This window comes from Pristiophorus japonicus, unplaced genomic scaffold (genome assembly GCF_044704955.1).
Source record: "Pristiophorus japonicus isolate sPriJap1 unplaced genomic scaffold, sPriJap1.hap1 HAP1_SCAFFOLD_62, whole genome shotgun sequence".
NCBI classification, from domain to species: Eukaryota; Metazoa; Chordata; class Chondrichthyes; family Pristiophoridae; genus Pristiophorus; species Pristiophorus japonicus.
The window spans coordinates 1,623,392-1,645,876 of record NW_027254531.1 but is presented as its reverse complement, the minus strand read 5'-3'; the positions used below and the strand labels follow the sequence as shown (position 1 = coordinate 1,645,876).

Sequence of the window (22,485 nt, the reverse complement as noted above, 5' to 3'; positions counted from 1 at the left end):
CATATTATGGAAACACTAATTCAATGTGTAAGACTGATACTGTGTCTGTCTCTCTGCCTTTTCCACTGGAGCTGTACATTAATGTGTGGTACTATTATTGAACGTAATATGGAGACACAGTTTGGGAGTTTAAGACTGATACTGTGTCTGTCTCGCTGTCGCTCTCTCGGATAGCCATATCTGGGTGTTGAGTATGGGATGGATAGGACACCAGTTATTGTTATATGCGCCTAATTTTCGGAGGAGCGAGAGGGCCGGTGAGTACATCATTTGCATTTTCATGTTCGTCAAACATATTTCTGCATTCGATCAATATAACAACTTAAACTAGAAATGGGTAAAGCCAGCCACAGCTGTGATTGGACACTGCCCCTGAATCTGGGAACAGACACTGTGCGGAGCGCCGGCCACAGAGTGTTTAACACTTACTCAGCTGGGAAACTACAACAGACCTGAGAATCGGCAGCGCAGCCGAGCAGAGAGGAAAACCTGTGCTGAGAACTGTAAATGTGGGAACAGTTTGTGTGTGAATGTGCAGATTTCAACATTATTTGAGCGCCAGGAGAGCGAGGCCCTTATAAAATGGCACGGGGAATCGTAGGAGCAAGAAATGCCGGGAGATCAGACCCTGATAAAAGGGTGTGGCGCTCTGGAGGAGGAGCGGCAGATCGGTAGATCAGACCCTGATGAAAGGGCGTGGAGCTCGGGAGGAGGAGTGGCAGTTCGGGAGATCAGACCCTGATAAAAGGGCGCGGAGCTCGGGAGGAGAAGTGGCAGTTCGGGAGATCAGACCCTGATAAAAGGGCGCCGAGCTCGGGAGGAGGAGCGACAGTTCGGGAGATCAGATCCTGATAAAAGGGCGCGGAGACCGGGAGGAGGAGCGGCAGTTCGGGAGATCAGACCCACGTAAAAGGGCGCAGAGCTCGGGAGGAGGAGCGGCAGTTCGGGAGATCAGACCATGATAAATGGCGCGGAGCTCGGGAGGGGGAGCGGAAGTTCGGGAGATCAGACCCACATAAAAGGGCGCAGAGCTCGGGAGGAGGAGCGGCAGTTCGGGAGATTAGACCCTGATAAAAGGACGCGGAGCTCGGGAGGAGGAGCGACAGTTCGAGAGATCAGATCCTGATAAATGGGCGCGGAACTCGGGAGGAGAAGTGGCAGTTCGGGAGATCAGACCCTGATAAAAGTGCGTGGAGGTCGGGAGGAGGGGCGGCAGTTCGGGAAATCAGACCCTGATAAAAGGGCGCGGAGCTCTGGAGGATGAGCCGCAGTTCGGGAGATCAGACCGTGATAAAAGGGTGCGAAGCTCGGAAGGAGAAGTGGTAGTTCGGGAGATCAGACCCTGATAAAATGGCGCAGAGCTCAGGACGGGGAGCGGCAGTTCGGGAGATCAGACCCTGATAAAAGGGCGTGGAGCTCGTGAGGAGGAGCGGCAGTTCGGGAGATCAGACACTTATAAACGGACGCGGAGCTCGGGAGGAGGAGCGGCAGTTCGGGAGATCAGATCCTGATAAAAGGAAGTGAAGCTCGGGAGGAGGAGCGGCAGGTCGGGAGATCAGACCGTGATAAAAGTGCGTTGAGCTCGGGAGGGGGAGCGGCAGTTCGGGAGATCAGACCATGATAAAATGACGCGGAGCTCGGGAGGAGGAGCGACAGTTCGGGAGATCAGATCCCGATAAAAGGACGTGGAGCTCGGGAGGAGGAGCGGCAGTTCGGGAGATCAGATCCTGATAAAAGGGCGCGGAGTTCGGGAGGATGAGCGGCAGTTCGGGAAATCAGACCCTGATAAAAGGGCGTAGAGCTCGGGAGGAGGAGCGGCAGTTCGGGAGATCAGACACTGATAATAGGACGCGGAGCTCGGGAGGAGGAGCGACAGTTCGGGAGATCAGTCCCTGATAAAAGGACGTGGAGCTCGGGCGGGGGAGCGGCAGTTCGGGAGATCAGACCCTGATAAAAGGACGCGGAGCTCGGGAGGAGGAGCGGCAGTTCGGGAGATCAGACCCTGATAAAAGGGTGTGGAGCTCGGGAGGAGGAGCGGCAGGTCGGGAGAACAGACCGTGATAAAAGTGCGCGGAGTTCGGGAGGATGAGCGGCAGGTCGGGAGATCAGACCGTGATAAAAGTGCGTTGAGCTCGGGAGGGGGAGCGGCAGTTCGGGAGATCAGACCATGATAAAATGACGCGGAGCTCGGGAGGAGGAGCGACAGTTCGGGAGATCAGATCCCGATAAAAGGACGTGGAGCTCGGGAGGAGGAGCGGCAGTTCGGGAGATCAGATCCTGATAAAAGGGCGCGGAGTTCGGGAGGATGAGCGGCAGTTCGGGAAATCAGACCCTGATAAAAGGGCGTAGAGCTCGGGAGGAGGAGCGGCAGTTCGGGAGATCAGACACTGATAATAGGACGCGGAGCTCGGGAGGAGGAGCGACAGTTCGGGAGATCAGTCCCTGATAAAAGGACGTGGAGCTCGGGCGGGGGAGCGGCAGTTCGGGAGATCAGACCCTGATAAAAGGACGCGGAGCTCGGGAGGAGGAGCGGCAGTTCGGGAGATCAGACCCTGATAAAAGGGTGTGGAGCTCGGGAGGAGGAGCGGCAGGTCGGGAGAACAGACCGTGATAAAAGTGCGCGGAGTTCGGGAGGATGAGCGGCAGTTCGGGAGATCAGATCCTGATAAAAGGGCGCGGAGTTCGGGAAGATGAGCGGCAGTTCGGGAAATCAGACCCTGATAAAAGGGCGTAGAGCTCGGGAGGAGGAGCGGCAGTTCGGGAGATCAGACACTGATAATAGGACGCGGAGCTCGGGAGGAGGAGCGACAGTTCGGGAGATCAGTCCCTGATAAAAGGACGTGGAGCTCGGGCGGGGGAGCGGCAGTTCGGGAGATCAGACCCTGATAAAAGGACGCGGAGCTCGGGAGGAGGAGCGGCAGTTCGGGAGATCAGACCCTGATAAAAGGGTGTGGAGCTCGGGAGGAGGAGCGGCAGTTCGGGAGATCAGACCCTGATAAAAGGGCGTGGAGCTCGGGAGGAGGAGCGGCAGTTCGGGACATCAGACCCTGATAAAAGGGCGTGGAGCTCGGGAGGAGGAGCGGCAGTTCGGGAGATCAGACCCTGATAAAAGGACGCGGAGCTCGGGAGGAGGAGCGACAGTTCGGGAGATCAGACCCTGATAAAAGGACGCGGAGCCTGGGAGGAGGAGCGACAGTTCGGGAGATCAGATCCTGATAAAAGGACGTGGAGCTCGGGAGGAGGAGCGACAGTTCGGGAGATCAGACCCTGATAAAAGGACGCGGAGCCTGGGAGGAGGAGCGACAGTTCGGGAGATCAGATCCTGATAAAAGGACGTGGAGCTCGGGCGGGGGAGCGGCAGTTCGGGAGATCGAGGCCGAAAGTAAAACAAAGAGGTAAAAAGAAATCGGAGTGTGACGTCACAACTAAGCAGTTCAGTGATTGGCTGGTTGATTGGTGAGAAGTTTTTCTTTTTTCTTTATCTTTTTTCTGTTTTATTATCAGCAAGAAAAATTTGGCATTGTTGCGAAATAAAGTTAATTTAAGGGTTAAGTCATTGCAGGAGAGCCCAGACCCATGTCACGCTCCTCCTGTGCTATGTGAAAAATCAGGGACACTGAAGCTGCGCATTGATTCACTCTGGAGCATCCACGATGCTGAGGATATCGTGACTAGCACGTTGAGTGAGTTGGTCAGACCGCAGGTAAATTTTACAAAGGCAGATAGTGAATGGGTGACCATCAGGCAGAGCAGGTGTCGGAAGGTAGTGCAGGGGTCGCCTGTGATCATCTCCCTCCAAAACAGATATACCACTTTTGATACTGTTGGCAGAGATGGCTCAGCAGGGGATGGCAGCAGCAGGCAATTTCATGGCATCATGGGTGGCTCTGGTGCACAAGAGGGCAGGAAAAACAGCATGAGCACTATAGTGGTAGGGGATTCTATTGTAAAGGGAATAGATAGGTTTTTCTGCGGCCGCAATCGAGACTCCAGGATGGTATGTTGCCTCCATGGTGTAAGTGTCAAGTATGTCTTGGAGCGGCTGCAGAGCATTATACAGGGGTAGGGTGAAGAGCCAGTTGTTGTGTTGCATATAGATACCAACGATATAGATTTCAAAAACGGGTCGAGGTCCTACAAGCTGAATTTAGGGAGCGAGAAGTTAAATTAAAATGTAGCACCTCAAAGGTAGTAATACCAGGATTGCTACCAGTGCCACGTGCTCTTCAGAATATAAATAGCAGAAGAGTAAAGATAAATATGCGGCGTGTGGAATGGTGCAAGTGGGAGGGATTCAAATTCTTGGGACATTGAAAATGGTTCTGTGCCAGGTGGGAACAGCACTAACCAGATGGTCTGCACCGGGGCAGGACCACAACCGATGTCCTAGGGCGAGTCTTTGCTTGTGCTGATGGGGAGTGTTCAAACTAATAGGGCTGGGGGAAGGGAATCTATGCAAGGAGACAGAGAGAAGTAAATGGGGGTAGAAGCAAAAGGTAGAAAGGAGATAAGGAAAAGTGGAGAGCAGAGAAATCAAAGGCAAAAATCAAAAAGGGCCAAATTACAACATAATTCTAAATGACAACGAGTATTAAAAGCACAAGCCTGAAGGCTCTGTGTCTGAATGCGAGGAGCATTCGTAAAAAAGATTGATGAATTAACTGCACAGATAACTGTTAACGGATATGATGTAATTCAGATTAGGGTGACATGGCTCCAGGATGACCAAGGCTGTGAACTCAACATCCAGTTGTATTCAATATGCAGGAAGGATAGAAAGAAAGGAAAGGAAGGTGGGGTAGCGTTGCTGGTTAAAGAGGAGATTAACGCAATAGTAAGGGAGGACATTGGCTTGGATGATGTGGAATCTGTATGGGTAGAGCTGCGGAAAACTAAAGGGCAGAAAACGCTACTGTGAGTTGAGTACAGACCACCAAACAACAGTAGTGACGTTGAGGATGGCATCAAACAGGAAATTACGAATGCGTACAATAAAGGTACAGGCGTAGTCATGGGGGATTTTAACGTACATATCGATTGGTCAACTCAAATCGAACGGGGTAGCCTGGAGGAGGAATTCATAGAATGCATACGGGATTGTTTCTTAGAACAGTATTTAACAGAACCTAAAAGGGAGCAAGCTGTCTTAGATCTGGTCCTGTGTAATGAGACAGGAAAAATAAACGATCTCCTAGTAAATGATCATCTTGGAATGAATGATCACAGTATGGTTGAATTTGTAATACAGATTGAGGGTGAGGAAGTTGTGTCAGAAACGAGCGTACTATACTTAAACAAAGGGGACTACAGTGGGATGAGGGCAGAGTTGGCTAAAGTAGACTGGAAACACAGACTAAACGGTGGCACAATTGAGGAACAGTGGAGGGCTTTTAAGGAGCTCTTTCATAGTGCGCAACAAAAATATATTCCAGTGAAAAAGAAGGGCGGTAAGAGAAGGGTTAATCAGCCATGGATAACCAAGGAAATAAAGGAGAGTATCAAATCAAAGACCAATGCGTATAAGGTGGCCAAGGTTAGTGAGAAACTAGAGGATTGGGAAAATTTTAAACAACAGCAAAGGATGACTAAAAAACAAATAAAGAAAGGAAAGATAGATTTCGAAGGTAAACTTGCGCAAAACATAAAAATAGAGAGTAAAATTTTGTACAGATATATAAAATGGAAAAGAGTGGCTAAAATAATGTTGTCCCTTAGAGGATGAGAAGGAAGATTTAATAATGTGAAATGTGGAAATGGCTGAGACCGTAAACAATTATTTTGCTTCGGTCTTCACAGTGGAAGACACAAAAACCATTCCAAAAATTGCTGGTCACATGAATATGGGAAGGGAGCACCTTGAGACAATCACTGTCACTAGGAAGGTAGTGCTGGACAGGCTAATGGGACTCAAGGTAGACATGTCCCATGATCCTGAAGAAATGCATCCCAGGGTATTAAAAGAGATGGCAGAAGTTATAGCAGAAGCATTCATTATAATCGACCAAAATTCTCTGAATTCTGGGGAGGTACTAGCGGATTGGAAAGCAGCTAATGGAACGCCTCTGTTTAAAAACGGGGGCAGACAAAAGGCAGGTAAATATAGGCCGTTTAGTTTAACATCTGTACTGGGGAGAATGCTTGAAACTATCATTAAGGAAGAAATAGTGGGACATCTACATAGGAATAGTGCAATCAAGAAGACGCAGCATGGATTCATGAAGGGGAAATCATGTTTAACTAATTTACTTGAATTGTTTGAGGATATAACGAGCATGGTGGATAGAGGTTTACCGATGAATGTGGTGTATTTAGATTTCCAAAAGGCATTCGATAAGGTGCCACACAAAAGGTTACTGCAGAAGATAGAGGTACACGGAGTCAGAGGAAATGCATTAGCATGGATAGAGAATTGGCTGGCGAACAGAAAGCAGAGAGTCGGGATAAATGGGTCCTTTTCGGGTTGGACATCGGTGGTTAGTGGTGTGCCACAGGGATCGGTGTGGGACCACAACTGTTTACAATATACGTAGATGACCTGGAAGAGGGGACAGAGTGTAGTGTAACAACATTTGCAGATGACACTAAGATTAGTTGGAAAGCGGGTTGTGTAGAGGACACAGAGAGGCTGCAAAGAGATTTGGATAGGTTAAGCGAATGGGCGAAGGTTTGGCAGATGGAATACAATGTCGGAAATTGTGAGGTCATCCACTTTGGGAAAAAAAAAGTAAAAGGGAATATTATTTAAATGGGGAGAAATTACAAAATGCTGAGATGCAGAGGGACCTGGGGGTCCTTGTACATGTATCCCAAAACGTTAGTTTGCAGGAGCAGCAGGTAATCAGGAAGGCGAATGGAATGTTGGCCTTCATTGAGAGAGGGATGGAGTAAAAAGCAGGGAGGTCCTGCTGGAACTGTATAGTGTATTGGTAAGGCCGCACCTGGAGTACTGCGTGCAGTTTTCTTCACCTTAATTAAGGAAGGATATACTGGCTTTGGAGGGGGTACAGGGACGATTCACGAGGCTGATTCTGGAGATAAGGGGGTTTCCTTATGATGATAGATTGAGTAGACTGGGTCTTTACTCGTTGGAGTTCAGAAGGATGAGGGGTGATCTTATAGAAACATTTAAAATTATGAAAGGGATAAACAAGATAGAGGCAGAGAGGTTGTTTCCACTGGTCGGGGAGGCTAGAACTAGGGGGCACAGCCTCAAAATACGGGGGAGCCAATTTAAAACTGAGTTGAGAAGGAATTTCTTCTCCCAGATGGTTGTGAATCTGTGGAATTCTCTGCCCAAGGAAGCAGTTGAGGCGAGCTCATTGAATGTATTCAAGTCACAGATAGATAGATTTTTAACCAATAAGGGAATTAAGGGTTACGGGGAGAGGGCGGGTAAGTGCAGCTGAGTCCACGGCCAGATCAGCCATGGTCTTAGTGAATGGCGCAGCAGGCTCGAGGGGCTAGATGGCCGACTCCTGTTCCTAATTCTAATATAACACGGTGGAAGACGATTTCCTGGAGTGTATAAGCAATGGTTTTCTAGATCAATACATCGAGGAACCAACTGGAGAGCTGGTCATCCTAGATGGGGTGTTGTGTAATGAGAGAGGATTAATTAGCAATCGTGTTGTGCTAGGCCCCTTAGGAAACAGTGACCATAATATGTTAGAATTCTTCATTAAGATGGAGAGTGACACAGTTAATTCAGATATTAGGGTCATGAACTTAAGGAAAGGTAACTTCGATGCTATGAGACATGAATTGGCTAGGATAGACTGGTGAATGATACTTAAAGGGTTGACGGTGTATAGACAATGTCAGACATTTCAAGATTACATGGATGAACTTCAACAATTGTACATCCCTGTCTGGCATAAAAATAAAATGGGGAAGGTTGCTCAACCGTGGCTAAGAAGGGAAATTAGCGATAATGTTAAATCCAAGGAAGATGCATATAAGTTGGCCAGATAAAAGCAGCAAAACCTGAGGACTGGGAGAAATGTAGAATTCAGCAGAAGAGGACAAAGCGTTTAATTAGCAATGAAAAATCAAGAATGAGAGTAAGCTTCCAGGGAACATAAAAACTGACTGCAAAAGCTTGTGTAGATATGTGAAGATAAAAAGATTAGTGAAGACAAATGTAGGTCCCATGCAGTCAGAATCAGGTTGAATTTATCATGGGGAACAAAGAAATGGCAGACCAATTGAACAAAAAACTTTGATTCTGTCTTCACAAAGGAAGACACAAATACATTTCCGGAATTACTAGGGGACCGAGAGTCTAGCGAGAAGGAGGAACTGAAGGAAATCGTTATTAGTCAGGAAATTGTGTTCGGGAAATTGATGGGATTGAAGGCAAATCAATCCCCAGTGCCTGATATTCTGCATCCCAGAGTACTTAAGGAAGTGGCCATAGAAATAGAAGATGCATTGTTGGTCATTTTCCGACATTCTATAGACTCTGGATCAGGTCCAATTGATTGGAGTGTAGCTAATGCAACCCAATTTTTTACAAAAGGAGGGAGAGAGAAAAAAGTGAATTATAGACCGATTAGCTTGACATCGGTAGTGGGAAAAATGTTGGAATTGATTATTAAAGATATAATAGCAGCGCAATTGGAAACCAGTGAGAGGATTGGTCCAAGTCAGCATGGATTTATGAAAGGGAAATCATGCTTGACAAATCTTCTAGAATTCTTTGAGGATGTAACTAGTAGAGTGGACTAGGGACAACCAGTGGATGTGGTGCATTGGACTTTGAAAAGGCTTTTGACAAGGTCCCACACAAGCGATTAGTGTGCAAAATTAAAGCACATGGTATTGGGGTAAAGTAATTGACATGGATAGAGAACTGGTTGGCAGACAGGAAGCAAAGAGTAGGAAAAAAACGGGTTATTTCCTGAATGGCTGGCAGAGACTAGTGGGGTGCCGCAAGTTTCAGTGCTGGGACCCAATTATTTACGATATACATTAATGATTTCTACGAAGGAATTTAATGTTATATCACCAAGTTTGCAGATGATACTAAGCTGGGTGGCAGTGCGAGATATGAGGAGGGTGCTAAGAGGTTGTTGGGTGATTTCGACATGTTAGGTGAGTGGGAAAATGCATGGCAGATGCAGTATAATATAGATAAATGTGTGGTTATCCACATTGGTGGCTAAAATAGGAAGGTAGAATATTATCGGAATGGTGACAGATTAGGTAAAGGGGAGGGGCAACGAAACCTGGGTGTCATGGTACATCAGTCATTGAAAGTTGGCATGCAGGTGCAGTGGTGGTGAAGAAGGCAAATGGCATGTTGGCCTTCATAGTGAGAGGATTTGAGTATAGGAGCAGGGAGGTCTGACTGCAGTTGTACAGGGCCTTAGTGAGACTACACCTTGAGTACTTTGTGCAGTTTTGATCTCCTAATCTGAGGAAGGACATGCTTGCTATTGAGGGAGTGCAGCGAAGATTCAACAGACTGATTCCTCGGATGGAAGGACTGTTATATGAAGAAAGACATATTCACTGGAATTTAGAAGAATGAGAAGGGATCTCATAGAAACATATACAATTCCGACGGGATTGTACAGATTAGATGCAGGAAGAATATTCCCGAAGTCCAGAAGTAGGTGTCACAGTCTAAAGATAAGGGGTAAGCCATTTAGGAAAGAGATGAGGAGAAACTGCTCCACTCAGAATATTCTCTACCACAGAAAGTTGTTGAGGCTAGTTCGTTAAATATATTCAAAAGGGAGTTCGATGTGGCCCTGACGGCTAAAGGAGTCAAGGGGTAAGGAGAGAAAGCAGGAATGGCGTATTAAAGTTACATGATCAGCCATCATATCATGTTGAATGATGGTGCAGGTACGAAGGGTCGAATGGCCTACTCCTGCATCTATCTTCTATGTTTCTATGGAGGGCCTGACTTGAATTGGAATGGGAGAGTGAGTGAGAAGAAAGAAACACAGTGAAGCTGGAGGGGCGCGGAGCTGAGAGCAGGATGACTCCACACCCTCCGCTCACTACATTTCAGTTGCTCTGTGTCGACGCCTATCATTTCATTTCTGACCCAGCTCTGACTGTCAGAGAGATTTTCCACAGAGTGAGATTCGCAGACATTACTGATAGTGCAGCCGCCGAAATAGCGCCTCCTGCCGCCGCCACTCAATCCAAGCGCCCAGTAAGAAGACGAAGGCGGCTCCCTGCTCCAAGGCAGCCGGCCCATGGTGGGCGAACAGATTCTCAAGGTTCTGACCAATGGCAGCGATCGCAAGGGGATGTCCCTGGCCACGATAAAGACTGCTTTTCGCAGCCAAATGCCTCGATGTGGAGAAGCGCGGGTCCTAGATTAGGTTCAGTATCAAGAGGAATGGACAAATGACTCCCGAATGCAGATCCAGGGCACGGGCGCTTCGGGCTCCTTCAAAGTCGCTGAGAAGGAAACCACGGGGAAAGTGGGAAGGAAGGTAGAAAAATCTCCAGCCAAGAAATTTCCAGGCACGTAATCAGCACCAAGCAACCGAGCACCAAGAAGATGCCAACGGCAAAAAGACAGCGAAAGCACCGGCTGGGAAGGAGGCGGCGAAGAAGCCCAAAAGACCCCAGAAGGCCACAGGTGCAAAGGTGAAGGCGGCCAAAAAGGTGGAGAAGCTCAGGGCCAAGGCCACGCCCAAATCAGCAAAGACCAAGAAAGCAGCGCTCAAAAAGTAAATAAAAAGGGCAACTTATAAACCTCTGAACTTAATGCTCTTCCCAGAGCTACCTAAGCCTATCAGAAAAGAGCCGAATCAACTGATCCCTGTCCCTGGGCCGGGCTCAGATTCCTGATAGATATAATTGAAAATGATCCCATGATCCCTTTTGATTCGCTGACATTGGCAGCACCTAACCTCCCCCAGTGTCTGCACCCACCCCTCCTCCAGTGTCTGCACCCACCCCTGACACGGTGTCTGTAAACAACCCTTCATCAGTGTCTGCACCCACCCTTCTCCCAGTGTGTGCACCAACTCCTCCCCCAGTGTCTGCCCGTACTCCTCCCCCAGTGTCTGCATCCACCCCTCCCCCAGTGTCTGCACCCACCCTTCTCCCAGTGTGTGCACCCACCCCTCCCCCAGTGACTGCACGTAATCCTCCCCCAGTGTCCGTGCCCAACCCTCCCTTGGTGTATACATCCACCCCTCCACCAGTATCTGCACCCACCCCTTCCCATGTGTCGTCACTCATCCTTCCCCCAGTGTCTGCAGTCACCCCTCCGCCAATGTCTGCACCCACGCCTCACCCAGTGTCTGCACCCCGCCTTACCACAGTTTCTGCACCACGTTCCCCCTGTGTCTGCAACAATCCCTCCCCCAGTCTCTGCACCCACAACTCCCCAGTGCCTGCACCCATTCGTCCCCCAGCGTCTCCACCCACACTTCTCCCAATGTCTGCACCTATCCCTCCCCCAGTGCCTGCACCGGCCCTTCCCCAATGTCTGCACCCACTCTTCCCAAGGTTCTGCACCCACTCTTAAAAAAGTGCCTGCACCCACCCCTCCCCCAAATTCTGTACCTAACCCTCCCCCAGTGTCTGCACCAACCCCTCCCCAATGACTGCACCTACCCTTCCCCCAGGTTCTGCACCCAATCTTACAAACGTGTCTGCACCCACGCCTACCCGAGTGTCAGCACCCAAACCTCCCCCAGATTCTGCACCCTGCCCTCCACCAGTTTCTGCACCCACCATTCCCCCAGTATGAGCAACCTACAGGGTTAGGGACAGAAGAGTAGGCGGTTTGGTATTAAGCAATCCGCTCTGTCAAAGAGCCAGCAGAGATCCAAGGAGCCTTCGGCTGGAACTTGGAGACTTTTGGGAGATCTGTCCTCTGTGAATTCTGAAGTAAAAATTGATCGAATTACACTTTCGAAAGTCCTTAGACTGTTCCAGTTACACATTCCAGAGGAATACAAGGTGTGGCTTATTCACCAAGGGGACCAATTAGCAATAGATCTTGTGATAATGGAGAGCCAATCAGAGAAAGGCTGCCTTGTTGTTCGTATAAATAAATGCATCCGTCAGAAAAATGCTTCAGCCAAGACAATCGCCCTCCAAAAACACCATCCGTAAATGCCAATGCCTAAGAAAGCAGCCAAAAGCCCCAGAAATATGTAAAATAAAAAGGCACAATGTGTAAACACCTGAACTCAAAGGCTCTTCAAAGAGACGAGGAAGTCCGGCAGAGTCAGTGTGAGACGGTGCAGAGGATCTCGGGCCTGATCTACGAGGAGACCCGCGGTGTGCTAACGCAGTCACCTACACCGAGCGCGCCGAGGTCATTCTCCTGGATGTTATGTACACTCTGAAACTATCTCTGGATTTGGCGGCTGAACAACTCGACACTTTCGCCTCGGACAGAACACAAATGCTCTTTTAAGAGCCACCCACCGCCTCACAGAGAGAGCAATGTCCTGGGAACGGGGAATATATTGTGGATTCACGTTGTCGAAACATAGACATAGAAACATAGAAAATAGGTGCAGGAGTAGGCCATTCGGCCCTTCTAGCCTGCACCGCCATTCAATGAGTTCATGGCTGAACATGTAACTTCAGTACCCCATTCCTGCTTTCTTGCCAAACCCCTTGATCCCCCTAGTAGTAAGGACTTCATCTAACTCCTTGTTGGTGTTTTCGTACAAAGTTGCACTGGTTGCGGAGCAGAGAGAGCCCATATTATACTCTAAGTAACTGTATGGCCTTCATGGACTTAGAGAGGATGATAGGCGCTCTGGGGTTCAATGATGGTGGCAGGATGCATAGGGAGTACAGAGGGAGGGTGGAGTAATTGGTGGGTTTATGATGATTAAAGGTGTTGATGTGGTAGATACAATTTCCTCGGATTGTGCAGTGCAGAACGAGCAGGCAGAACTCTTAGAGCCAGTTGATGCTGTGAGGGGTCCCGAGGCTTCTGTGGGAGGAAGGGTTAGACGGCAGAGTGGCCTCTTCTCTTTATATTGATAAAATAATCTTTTTACATGTTCATTTTTTTTGTCAAATCGGTCAGTCCTGCAGTGAAATTGGCAGATTTTTGAAAATGATGCTCTATCCCAGCTCAGCAAATCAAAGGCCAGTACTTGCCACGGCTTCGTTCCCTCGTCTTTGATTGGATTGAAGCTGGATAGGCGTCCAGCGCCAGGGTACTGCAGTCCGGCCCGGAAGGAGCGATACTTAGCCTTGGCCCGAGCTTTACCGCCAGTTTTTCGTCTTCCAAACATTTCCACAATCCACACGTTCAGAGAAAGAATGAGAAACTCCTCCCACATCTGCCGGAAATTGGCGCGGTCCTGGCCTGCAAGACCATCAGCAGGCCAGGACCATTAGAGGGAGCAACGTGGGGAGACGTGCCACTGCAGGGAGCAGCGCTTGCTGCTGTAGGAAGGCGAGGCTGTGAAGCCAGGTCGCTGATTGCGGTGCGGGCAGGTACAGCAGAAGGGATGAAAGAGCGGCAAGAGATTGTCGAGGGATGTGATCTGACCGGGAGAGGTGTGAGTTCATGGCCCAGAAGAGGCGAGGGCCCAGGGGCAGCAGGGGCAAGCTCACACTGCTATATGTATGCGCACTATGTCCGTGCAGCAGAGCTGGTCTCCAGTCGTCATGGGTAACCCTTGCCACTGGACCAAGATCTGGCTCTCTCAAGCCAGTGCGGTGGCTGGTGCGCAACCGCCACCCCAAGTCAAATTAATCCACGCACAGGCATCTTCCACCCTCCAAGATACAGAGCCCAAGTTTTCACAGGATAAAAAACGGGCGCCCGTTTTTCGCGCCTAAAACGGCGCCAGAAAAAAAACGCACTATTCTCGAGCGCTTTGCAGCTCCTTGTCTGTTTGGCGTGGCGCCCAGGGGAAGCGGAGCCGACACTCGCGCCGATTTTGTTCGTGGGACGGGGCGGTACTCTGCAAATTATTTTTTTTCCTGCCGGCAACGCTGCGCATGCGCGTTGGAGCGTTCGCGCATTCTCAGTGTGAAAATACATTGGCACTCGGCCATTTTTGTAGTTCTTTGTAGCTGTTTAATTTTTGAACATTTTTAAATAAAATCACATTGCCATCAGCACATCAGCACTGAGGCTACCCTTCTCACTGTCTCCTTCCCCTCCTTCCCCTCCGCGGCAACAAACCGCTTTCTCCTCCCCGTCCCCGTCCCCCGCTCAGCGGCACGAACGGCTTTCTCCCCCCCCCCCTCCCGCTCAGCGGCACGAGCGGCTTTCTCCACCCCCCTCCCGCTCAGCGGCAATGAACGGCTGCATAATTCTCCCTTGCTGAAGCACTTTCACACAGGTAGGAAGATGGTTTATTTAATATTTTCTTTGCTTATAAATGTTTATTCAGGTTGGATTTATTTGTATAATATTTGTAGAAGTATTAATAAGGATTTATTGTAGAATTTAATGAGTTCCCTTCCCCCCTCCCCCCCCACCTCTTTCTGGACGCCTAATTTGTAACCTGCGCCTGATTTTTTTATGTGTAGAACAGGTTTTTTCAGTTCTTCAAAAATCTTCACTTGCTCCATTCTACTTTAGTTTGGAGTACGTTTTCACTGTGGAAACTTTCAAATCAGGAGTCAGTGGCCGGGCACCCCCCTTTTGAACAAAGAATTCTGTTCCAAAGTAGAACTGTTTTACCTGACTAGAACTGCAGAAAAAAACGTGGAGAATTGCGATTTCTATGATAGTCCATTCTCCACCAGTTGCTCCTGAAAATCAGGCGCAAATCATGTGGAAACTTGGGACAATATTTCGGGATCTGGAATATTAGGTCCTTTATTGAAACACCTGGGAACTCATCGCTTTTTGGCCTGGAAGCAAGTCATCCTCGCTTTGAGGTACTACCGATGATAATGATAATTCATGCGAAACTCCAGGGAATGCAGGGAGTGAACTTGTGATTGATCGCTCTGTGATGAACTGCAGAGGACTTTTCCGATGACCAATTACTATCTCCAACAGTCAGAAGCTAACGTATTTTTAAGTTCAAAAAACCCGCCAAGAAATAGCGGATTATGCTAATAAATTCACGATTCGTCAAAGATTTCACAACGCATTTTAATTCATTTTGTCTTATTCCATAGTAATTTAGCAAGTTCCTGGCTGTTACAATCTGGATTAAATTCGGGTACGATTTCAAACTATCTGCAATGGGCGGGAATCAATCCCCACTGATTATGTAAAGGGACACGTTCCAGCTCAATCTTTTGGCCTGGAAGCAAGTCATCCTCGCTTTGAGGTACTACCTATGATGATTATAGTTCATGATAAACTCCAGGGAATGCAGGGAGTGAACTTGTCATTGATCGCTCTGTGGTGAACTGCAGAGGACTTTTCCGATGACCAATTACTATCTCCAACAGTCAGAAGCTAACGTATTTTTAAGTTCAATAAAATCGCCAAGAAAAAGCGGATTATGGTAATACATTCACGATTAGTTAAATTCGGGTACTATTTCAAAGTATCTGTAATGGGCGGGAATCAATCCCCACTGATTCTGTAAAGGACACTTTCCGGCTCAATGTTTGTAAAAAATTAGCTTTCATTGATTATCGATCGATCCCCGCAAAGGTAGGATTGAGTCCAGAATTGGGAGTCCTTCTGTGAAAAGTGAAGAGGTACAGAGCGTTCACACTGTCCCCATTCTGGTCTCTGAAAGAACTCCCATTTTGGGTTGTTACTCTGCGCGGAATGTCGGATTAATAAAATGTTTGACCCCTGACTAGAATTCTTTTTTTAATTAAAAAGGACACGAGAGAGAACGAGGTAGCTAAAGTCTTGAATCTCACCCCTAAAACAAGCTCTAAATTAATCTGCTGGCGGTGTAAATGAACGGGTCTGAGAGCAAAGGGAAAGCGCGACCAGGGACCGTGTTGGTAGTTTGGTGGGAAATTCAACAGCGACGCTAAGGTCGATACGAACAGTGAAGCTGTTTTTCTGAGAATTCAAAACGAAATCTAGAGCTGGAACTTCAAAAGTTGTCAAACAGACATGCTCGGAAATAATTACATTAAATCGATTTTAAAGGTTGTGCAGCTTTTTCAGAGAGGTTGTGCGTGGCTCTTAAGAGCCATTGTGTTTGGATTTGATCTCTCAGGACAGTGTGCAGTTTTACTTGGACCTGGTGTACTTGGTCACTGCCTTTGTCCCTTCCGACACGTGCTTGGCCAGCTCCCCGGGCAGCAGCAGGCACACGGCGGTCTGGATCTCCCGGGAGCTGATGGTGTGGTGCTTGTTGTAATGGGTCAGGCGGGAAGCCTCACCCGCAATGTGCTCGAAAATATCGGTCACAACAGAGTTCATGATGCCCATGGCCTTGGAGGAGATGCTGGTGTGGGGATGAACCTGCTTCATCACTTTGTAGATGTAGATGGAGTAACTCTCCTTACTCGACTGTCTGCGCTTCTTGTCGCCCTTCGGTGGTGTTTTCTTGATTATTTTCCTGGTGCCTTTCTTTTTACTTTTTACTTTTCTTTAGCGATCGTGTTGCGCAGATCTGAGGAAACTCTGCTGCAAGCACGCATTATATGGGCAGCCTCACACAGCGGGATGAGGGATGGGTTAAGGCAATGATTGTGATGATTCAGTGGACGCCTTTGCCAAAAGCCATAGTTCTGTGTCGTTGTCTTTGCTCTGCCTATGCCTCTGATTCTGTCTCCTCCCAGCCTCTCTCACACTCTGCCTTTCTCAACCAGGTCTGGGCTGGCTTCATAAATACATCAGGACGGTGAGAGTTAATCATTCAGTTTATGTTCCTGTGAAGAATCGTCATGTCTGGCCATGGTAAAGGAGGCAAAGGACTGGGCAAAGGCGGAGCCAAGCGGCACCGTAAAGTGCTCCGTGATAACATCCAGTTCATCACCAAACCCGCCATCCTCCGCCTGACTTGCCGTGGCGGTGTCAAACGGATCTCGGGCCTGATCTACGAGCAGACACGCGGGGTGCTGAAGGTTTTCCGGGAGAATGTGATAAGGGACGTGATCACCTACACCGAGCATTTCAAGCGCAAGCCGGTCACTGCCATGGATGTGATGTACGCTCTGCAACGGCAGGGCAGCACTTTCTATGGATTCGGCGGCTGAACAACTCGACCCTTTCCCCCGGACACAACACGGAGAGCCACCCACCGCCTCACAGAGCGAGCAGTGACCTGGGGAATGGGAGCGGGGATATATTGGGGTGGGGAATAGGTTCAGAATTCTTAGTATTATGGGGTAACAAGTGACTCTTTGGCTCAGACCCTATATTCTCTCCTCCCAGTGAAATGTTCTTTTAATCTCCCTGTGTGTCTATGCACTCAGAGTTCTGTTTCCAATTAACTTTTATATATCAGACAGATTGTGTGATGGGGAACCGGAGCTTTCCACAGCAGGATAGGTTAAACCGAGCTGCTGTGACAAGCGGCCAAACTGTGATATTACTTTTTTCTGAAGTTTGGTTCTTGCACAGATACTGTCGGCCATGAGGGAATTCTCGGGTTTAAGAAAAGACATTGACTGGACTGTAATGACCGCAATTCTAATTGCCGGAATCCGGTGAGGCTACTTCGGATTGGTCGCTTGCTTCGATTCATAGAAACATAGAATCATAGAAAATAGGTACAGGAGTAGGCCATTCGGTACTTCGAGTCTGCACCACCATTCAACAAGTTCATGTCTGATCATTCCCTCAGTACCCCTTTCCTGCGTTCTCTCTATACCCCTTGATCTCTTTAGCCGTAAGGACCATATCCAACTCCATCTTGAATATATCCAATGAACTGGCATCAATACATCTCTGTGGTAGGGAATTCCACAGGTTAACAACTCTCTGAGTGAATAAGTTTCTCCTCATCTCTGTCCTAAATTGCCTACCACTTATCCTAAAACTGTGGCCCCTGGTTCTGGACTTCCCGTACATCGGGAACATTCTTCCCGCATCTAACCTGTCCAGTCCCGTCAAAATTGTATATGTTTCAACGAGATCCCCTCTCATCCTCCTAAACTCCAGTGTTTAAAGGCCCAGTTGATCCAGCCTCTCCTCACATGTCAGTTCCGCCATCCCGGGAATCATTGTGGTGAATCTTCGCTGCACTTTCTCAATAGCAAGAACGTCCTTCCTCAGATCAGGAGACCAAAACTGAACACAATATTCCAGGTGAGACCTCACCAAGGACCTGTACAACTGCAGTAAGACCTCCCTGCTCCTATACTAAAATCCCCTAGCTATGACGGCCAACATGCCATTTGACTTTTTCACCGCCTGATGTACCTGCATGCCAAATTTCAATGACTGACGAACTATGACACCCAGGTCCCGTTCCACCTCCCATTTTCATAATCTGCCAGCATTCAGATAATATTCTGCCTTCGTGTTTTTCCACCACAGTGAATAACCTCACATTTATCCACATTATACTGCATGTGCCATGCATTTGCCAACTCACCTAACCTGTCCAAGTCACCCTACAGCCTCTTTGCGTCCTCCTCCTCTTCATTTCCGTTTTAAATGTGCGACCTCTTATTCTCAGAATATGCCAACTAGTTCTAGATTCCCCCACAAGAGGTAACAAAGGTCACTGGGGAAGCTAAAGAGCTTATAAAGGAAGTATTTAAACAATTATGTTGATGCAAAAATTACTGCAAGGTATGTTAGTAACAAGTAATTATAATCAACTAACCAATCAAAATTAGCAAAGACAATTACAAAGATCAGAACATTTCAAAGTTAATGACATGCAGTATGTGTGGCGATCTATTAACCGCATCTAACAATCGTTAAACAATACAGAAAATAACAGATTTCCAGTCTTAAGCTTTTAGTTCTTTCAAGGGCTAGTTGAAAGGAACGTCAAATGAGTGTAAAGTGAGACACGCCGATTCAGTCCATGACACCCACAAGCCGTATGCTCAAAGGAAACAAGCTTGGGATTTGATGTGGCAAAAGATGAACTGCGTGAGAAGTGAAATAATCCAGAGTAAGAAAAGGCGCAAAATAAAAGGGAAGGGAAGATGAATTAGTCCCTTATTATGGAGAAATCAGATATTCGACACTCGGTGTTTGAAACAAGCTGATTTATTGAATATTTGCACAGAATACTAATCTCCAGCTCAGGTGTAGGGTTACTGAGAGCAGCAGTCTCAGTGCCAGAATGAACATGGTTCAGTGCGCAATGGGAGCCCAGCAAATCCTGCTCCAGTCACTAAAGTGGCCTGTCATAATTACCCAGCACTCCCCGCAACAGGGAATGTGCCGGACTCAGACTACAGGGGCCGAGTGCGCAGGCGTCGGACCAGGCTGTGTGTGGAGCATGCGCGGTGCGTGTAATGGCGGAGTGGGTATCGTGAGCGTGTGCTCCGTAAAAGTGACAATTTTCAGCGGGACGGAGGGCAGTAATCGATCAGCGGGTAGCTGCGGAGGTTTCATAAGCTAGTGGTGCCCGCCGGAAGCCCGCAATAATAACCGCAATATCGGCGACTGCAAACCCGAGGCTTTCTCCCGGTTACAGGCCCAGTGTAACGGCGGCCATCTTTGTACAGGAAGGCAAGTTCAGTACTCCGCCTTCTTCATTGAGTGAGCAGCGATGCGCATGCGCGGCCATCCTGGTGAAGTAACAAATTAGTTATTTTATTCTCGCATTTCTCACCATCTCTCCCACAGGCGCTGCTCAGTGCTCAGCTCACAGTTTGTGTCCTAGACAATTGTAAGAGGAAAACCCCAGAGCTGTTCACTCCCAGTGTGAGAATCCCCATGTACAGTCAAAGGGGTGGAATCCCCATCAACAATCCCAGGGTTATTATCTCATAACAACATCATAACATCACAAAAATAGGAGCAGGAGTGTGTCAGTTGGCCCTTGGATCCTGCTCTGCCATTCAATAAGATCATGGCTGATCTGATCATGGACTGAGCTCCACTTCTCTCCCCGCTACCCATAACCCTTTATTCCCTTATCGCTGAAAAATCTGTCTACTTCTGCCTTAAATGTATTCAATGACCCAGCCTCCACAGCTCTCCGGGGCAGAGAATTCCATGAAATGGGCAACCCCTTATTCTGAGACTATGCTCCCTAGTTTCAGTTTCCCCTATGAGTGGCAATATCCTCTCTGCATTCAACTTTTCAAGCTGCCTCGTGATCTCACATGTTTCAATTAAATCACCTCTCATTCTTCTAAATTCCTATGTGTGTCGGCCCAACTTTCTCAACTTATCCTCATAAGACAACCCCCTCATCTTCGGAATCAACCTCTGAACAGCCTCCAATGCAAGTATATCCTTCTATAAATGCAGAGACAAAAACTGCATGCAGTATTCCAGGTGTGGTCTCACCAATACCCTGTACAGTTGTAGCAGGACTTCTCTGCTTTTATACTCTATCCCTCTTGCAATAAAGGACAACATTCCATTTGCCTTCCTGATTATTTGCTGTACCGGCATAGTAACTGTTTGTGTTTTATGCACAAACACACTCAGGTCTCTCTTTCCTGTCGCAGTTTATAATTTTTCTCCATTAAAATTATAATTTGTTTTTCTATTATTTCTGCTTAAGCGGATAACCTCAATACTACATCTGACAAACTTTTGTACACTCATCTAGCCTGTCTATTGCAGATTTTTTTGTGTCCTCTTCACAATTTGCTTTCCTACCCATCTTTCTATCATTAGCAAACTTGGCTACATTAAACTTGGTCCTTTCATCCAAGTCATTAATATAGATTGTAAATAGTTGAGGCTGATTCCTGCGGCACCCCACTAGTCACTGTTTGACAACCGGAAAATGACTCATTTATCCCAACTTTCAGTCTTCTGTTAGTGAGCCCACCCTCTATCCGAATTAATATATTACCCCAACCCCGTGAAGTCTTTTCTTGTGTAGTCGCCTTTTATATGGCACCTTATCGAAAGCCTTCTGGAAATCCAAATACACCACCACCACTGGTTCCCCCTTATCCACCCTGCTCATTACATCCTCAAAGAACTCCAGCAAATTTGTCAAATGTGATTTCCCTTTCATAAAGCCATGCTGACTCTGCTTGATTAAATCAGGCTTTGCTAAATGTCCCGCTACTGCTTCCTTAATATTGGACGCCAACATTTTCCCAATGACAGATGTTAGGCTAACTGGTCTATAGTTTCCTGCTTTTTGTCTGCCTCCTTTTTTAAATAGAGGCGTTACAGTTGTGGTTTTCCAATCTGCTGGGACCCAGAACCCAATGATTTTGGTAGATTACAACCAAAGCATCCTCTATCTCTACAGCTACTTCTCTTAAAACCCTCAGGTCCAGGGGACTTGCCTGCCTTTAGTCCCATTATTTTACATCAATCCACACATCATTCCACAAATCATTCCACACATCATTCCACAGCTCATTCCACACATCATTCCACACATCATTCGAAACATCATTCCACACGTCATTCTACACATCATTCCACAACTCATTCCACAACTCATTCCACCTGTCATTCCACACATCATTCCATACATCATTCCAAACATCATTCCACACATCATTCCAATCCTCATTCCACACATTATTCCACACATCATTCCACACACCATTCCACACATGATTCCACACCTCATTCCACACATCATTCCACACAGGATTCCACACCACATTCCACACATCATTCCACACATCATTCCACGAATCATTCCACACATCATTTCAAACATCACTCCATACATCATTCCACATACCATTCCACACACTATTCCACACCTCATTCTAAACAACATTCCACACATCATTCTACACATCATTCCACTCAGCATTCCACACATCCTTCCACAATTCATTCCACACATCATTCCACACATCATTCCACATATCATTCCACACCCCAATCCTCACATAATTCCACATATCATTCCACACATCATTCCACACATCATTCCACATATAATTTCACACATCATATCACACATCATTCCACACATCATTCCACACCTCATTCCACAAATCATTCCACACATCATTCCACACCTCATTTTAAAAATCATTCCAAACATCATTCCACAATTCATTCCAGACATGATTTCACGCAACGTTCTACGAATCATTCCACACATCATTCTACACATCCTTCCACACATCATTCCACACATCATTCCATACATCATTCTACATTTCATTCCACACACCAGTCCACACATCATTCAACACATCATTCCACACATCATTCCAGACATCATTCCACACCTCATTCCATACATCATTCCACTCATTATTCCACACCGCATTCCACACATCATTCCACACATCATTCAACACCACATTCCACAAATCATTTCCACATCATTCCACACCTCATTTTAAACATCATTCCACGCACCATTCCACAATTCATTCTACACATCATTCCACGCAACATTCTAAGCATCATTCCACACATAATTCCACACATCATACCACACATCTTTCCATACATCATTCCACACATCATTCCAGACATCATTCCACACCACATTCCACACGTCATTCCAAACCTCATTC

General features: G+C 47.4%; 1 protein-coding gene across 1 annotated transcript; it reads left to right on the top strand.

The window, feature by feature from the left end:
* The first annotated feature begins 16,776 nt into the window (after positions 1 to 16,776).
* On the top strand, positions 16,777 to 17,088 carry LOC139255592 (histone H4-like). The gene has a single exon (XM_070873958.1). It carries the CDS (start codon positions 16,777 to 16,779, stop codon positions 17,086 to 17,088), a length of 312 nt encoding a protein of 103 aa, XP_070730059.1.
* The last annotated feature ends 5,397 nt before the right edge of the window (positions 17,089 to 22,485 follow it).

Coding starts and splice junctions, on each gene's coding strand:
- LOC139255592 (XM_070873958.1), top strand. CDS start 16,777: ATGTCTGGCCATGGTAAAGGAGGCAAAGGACTGGGCAAAGGCGGAGCC.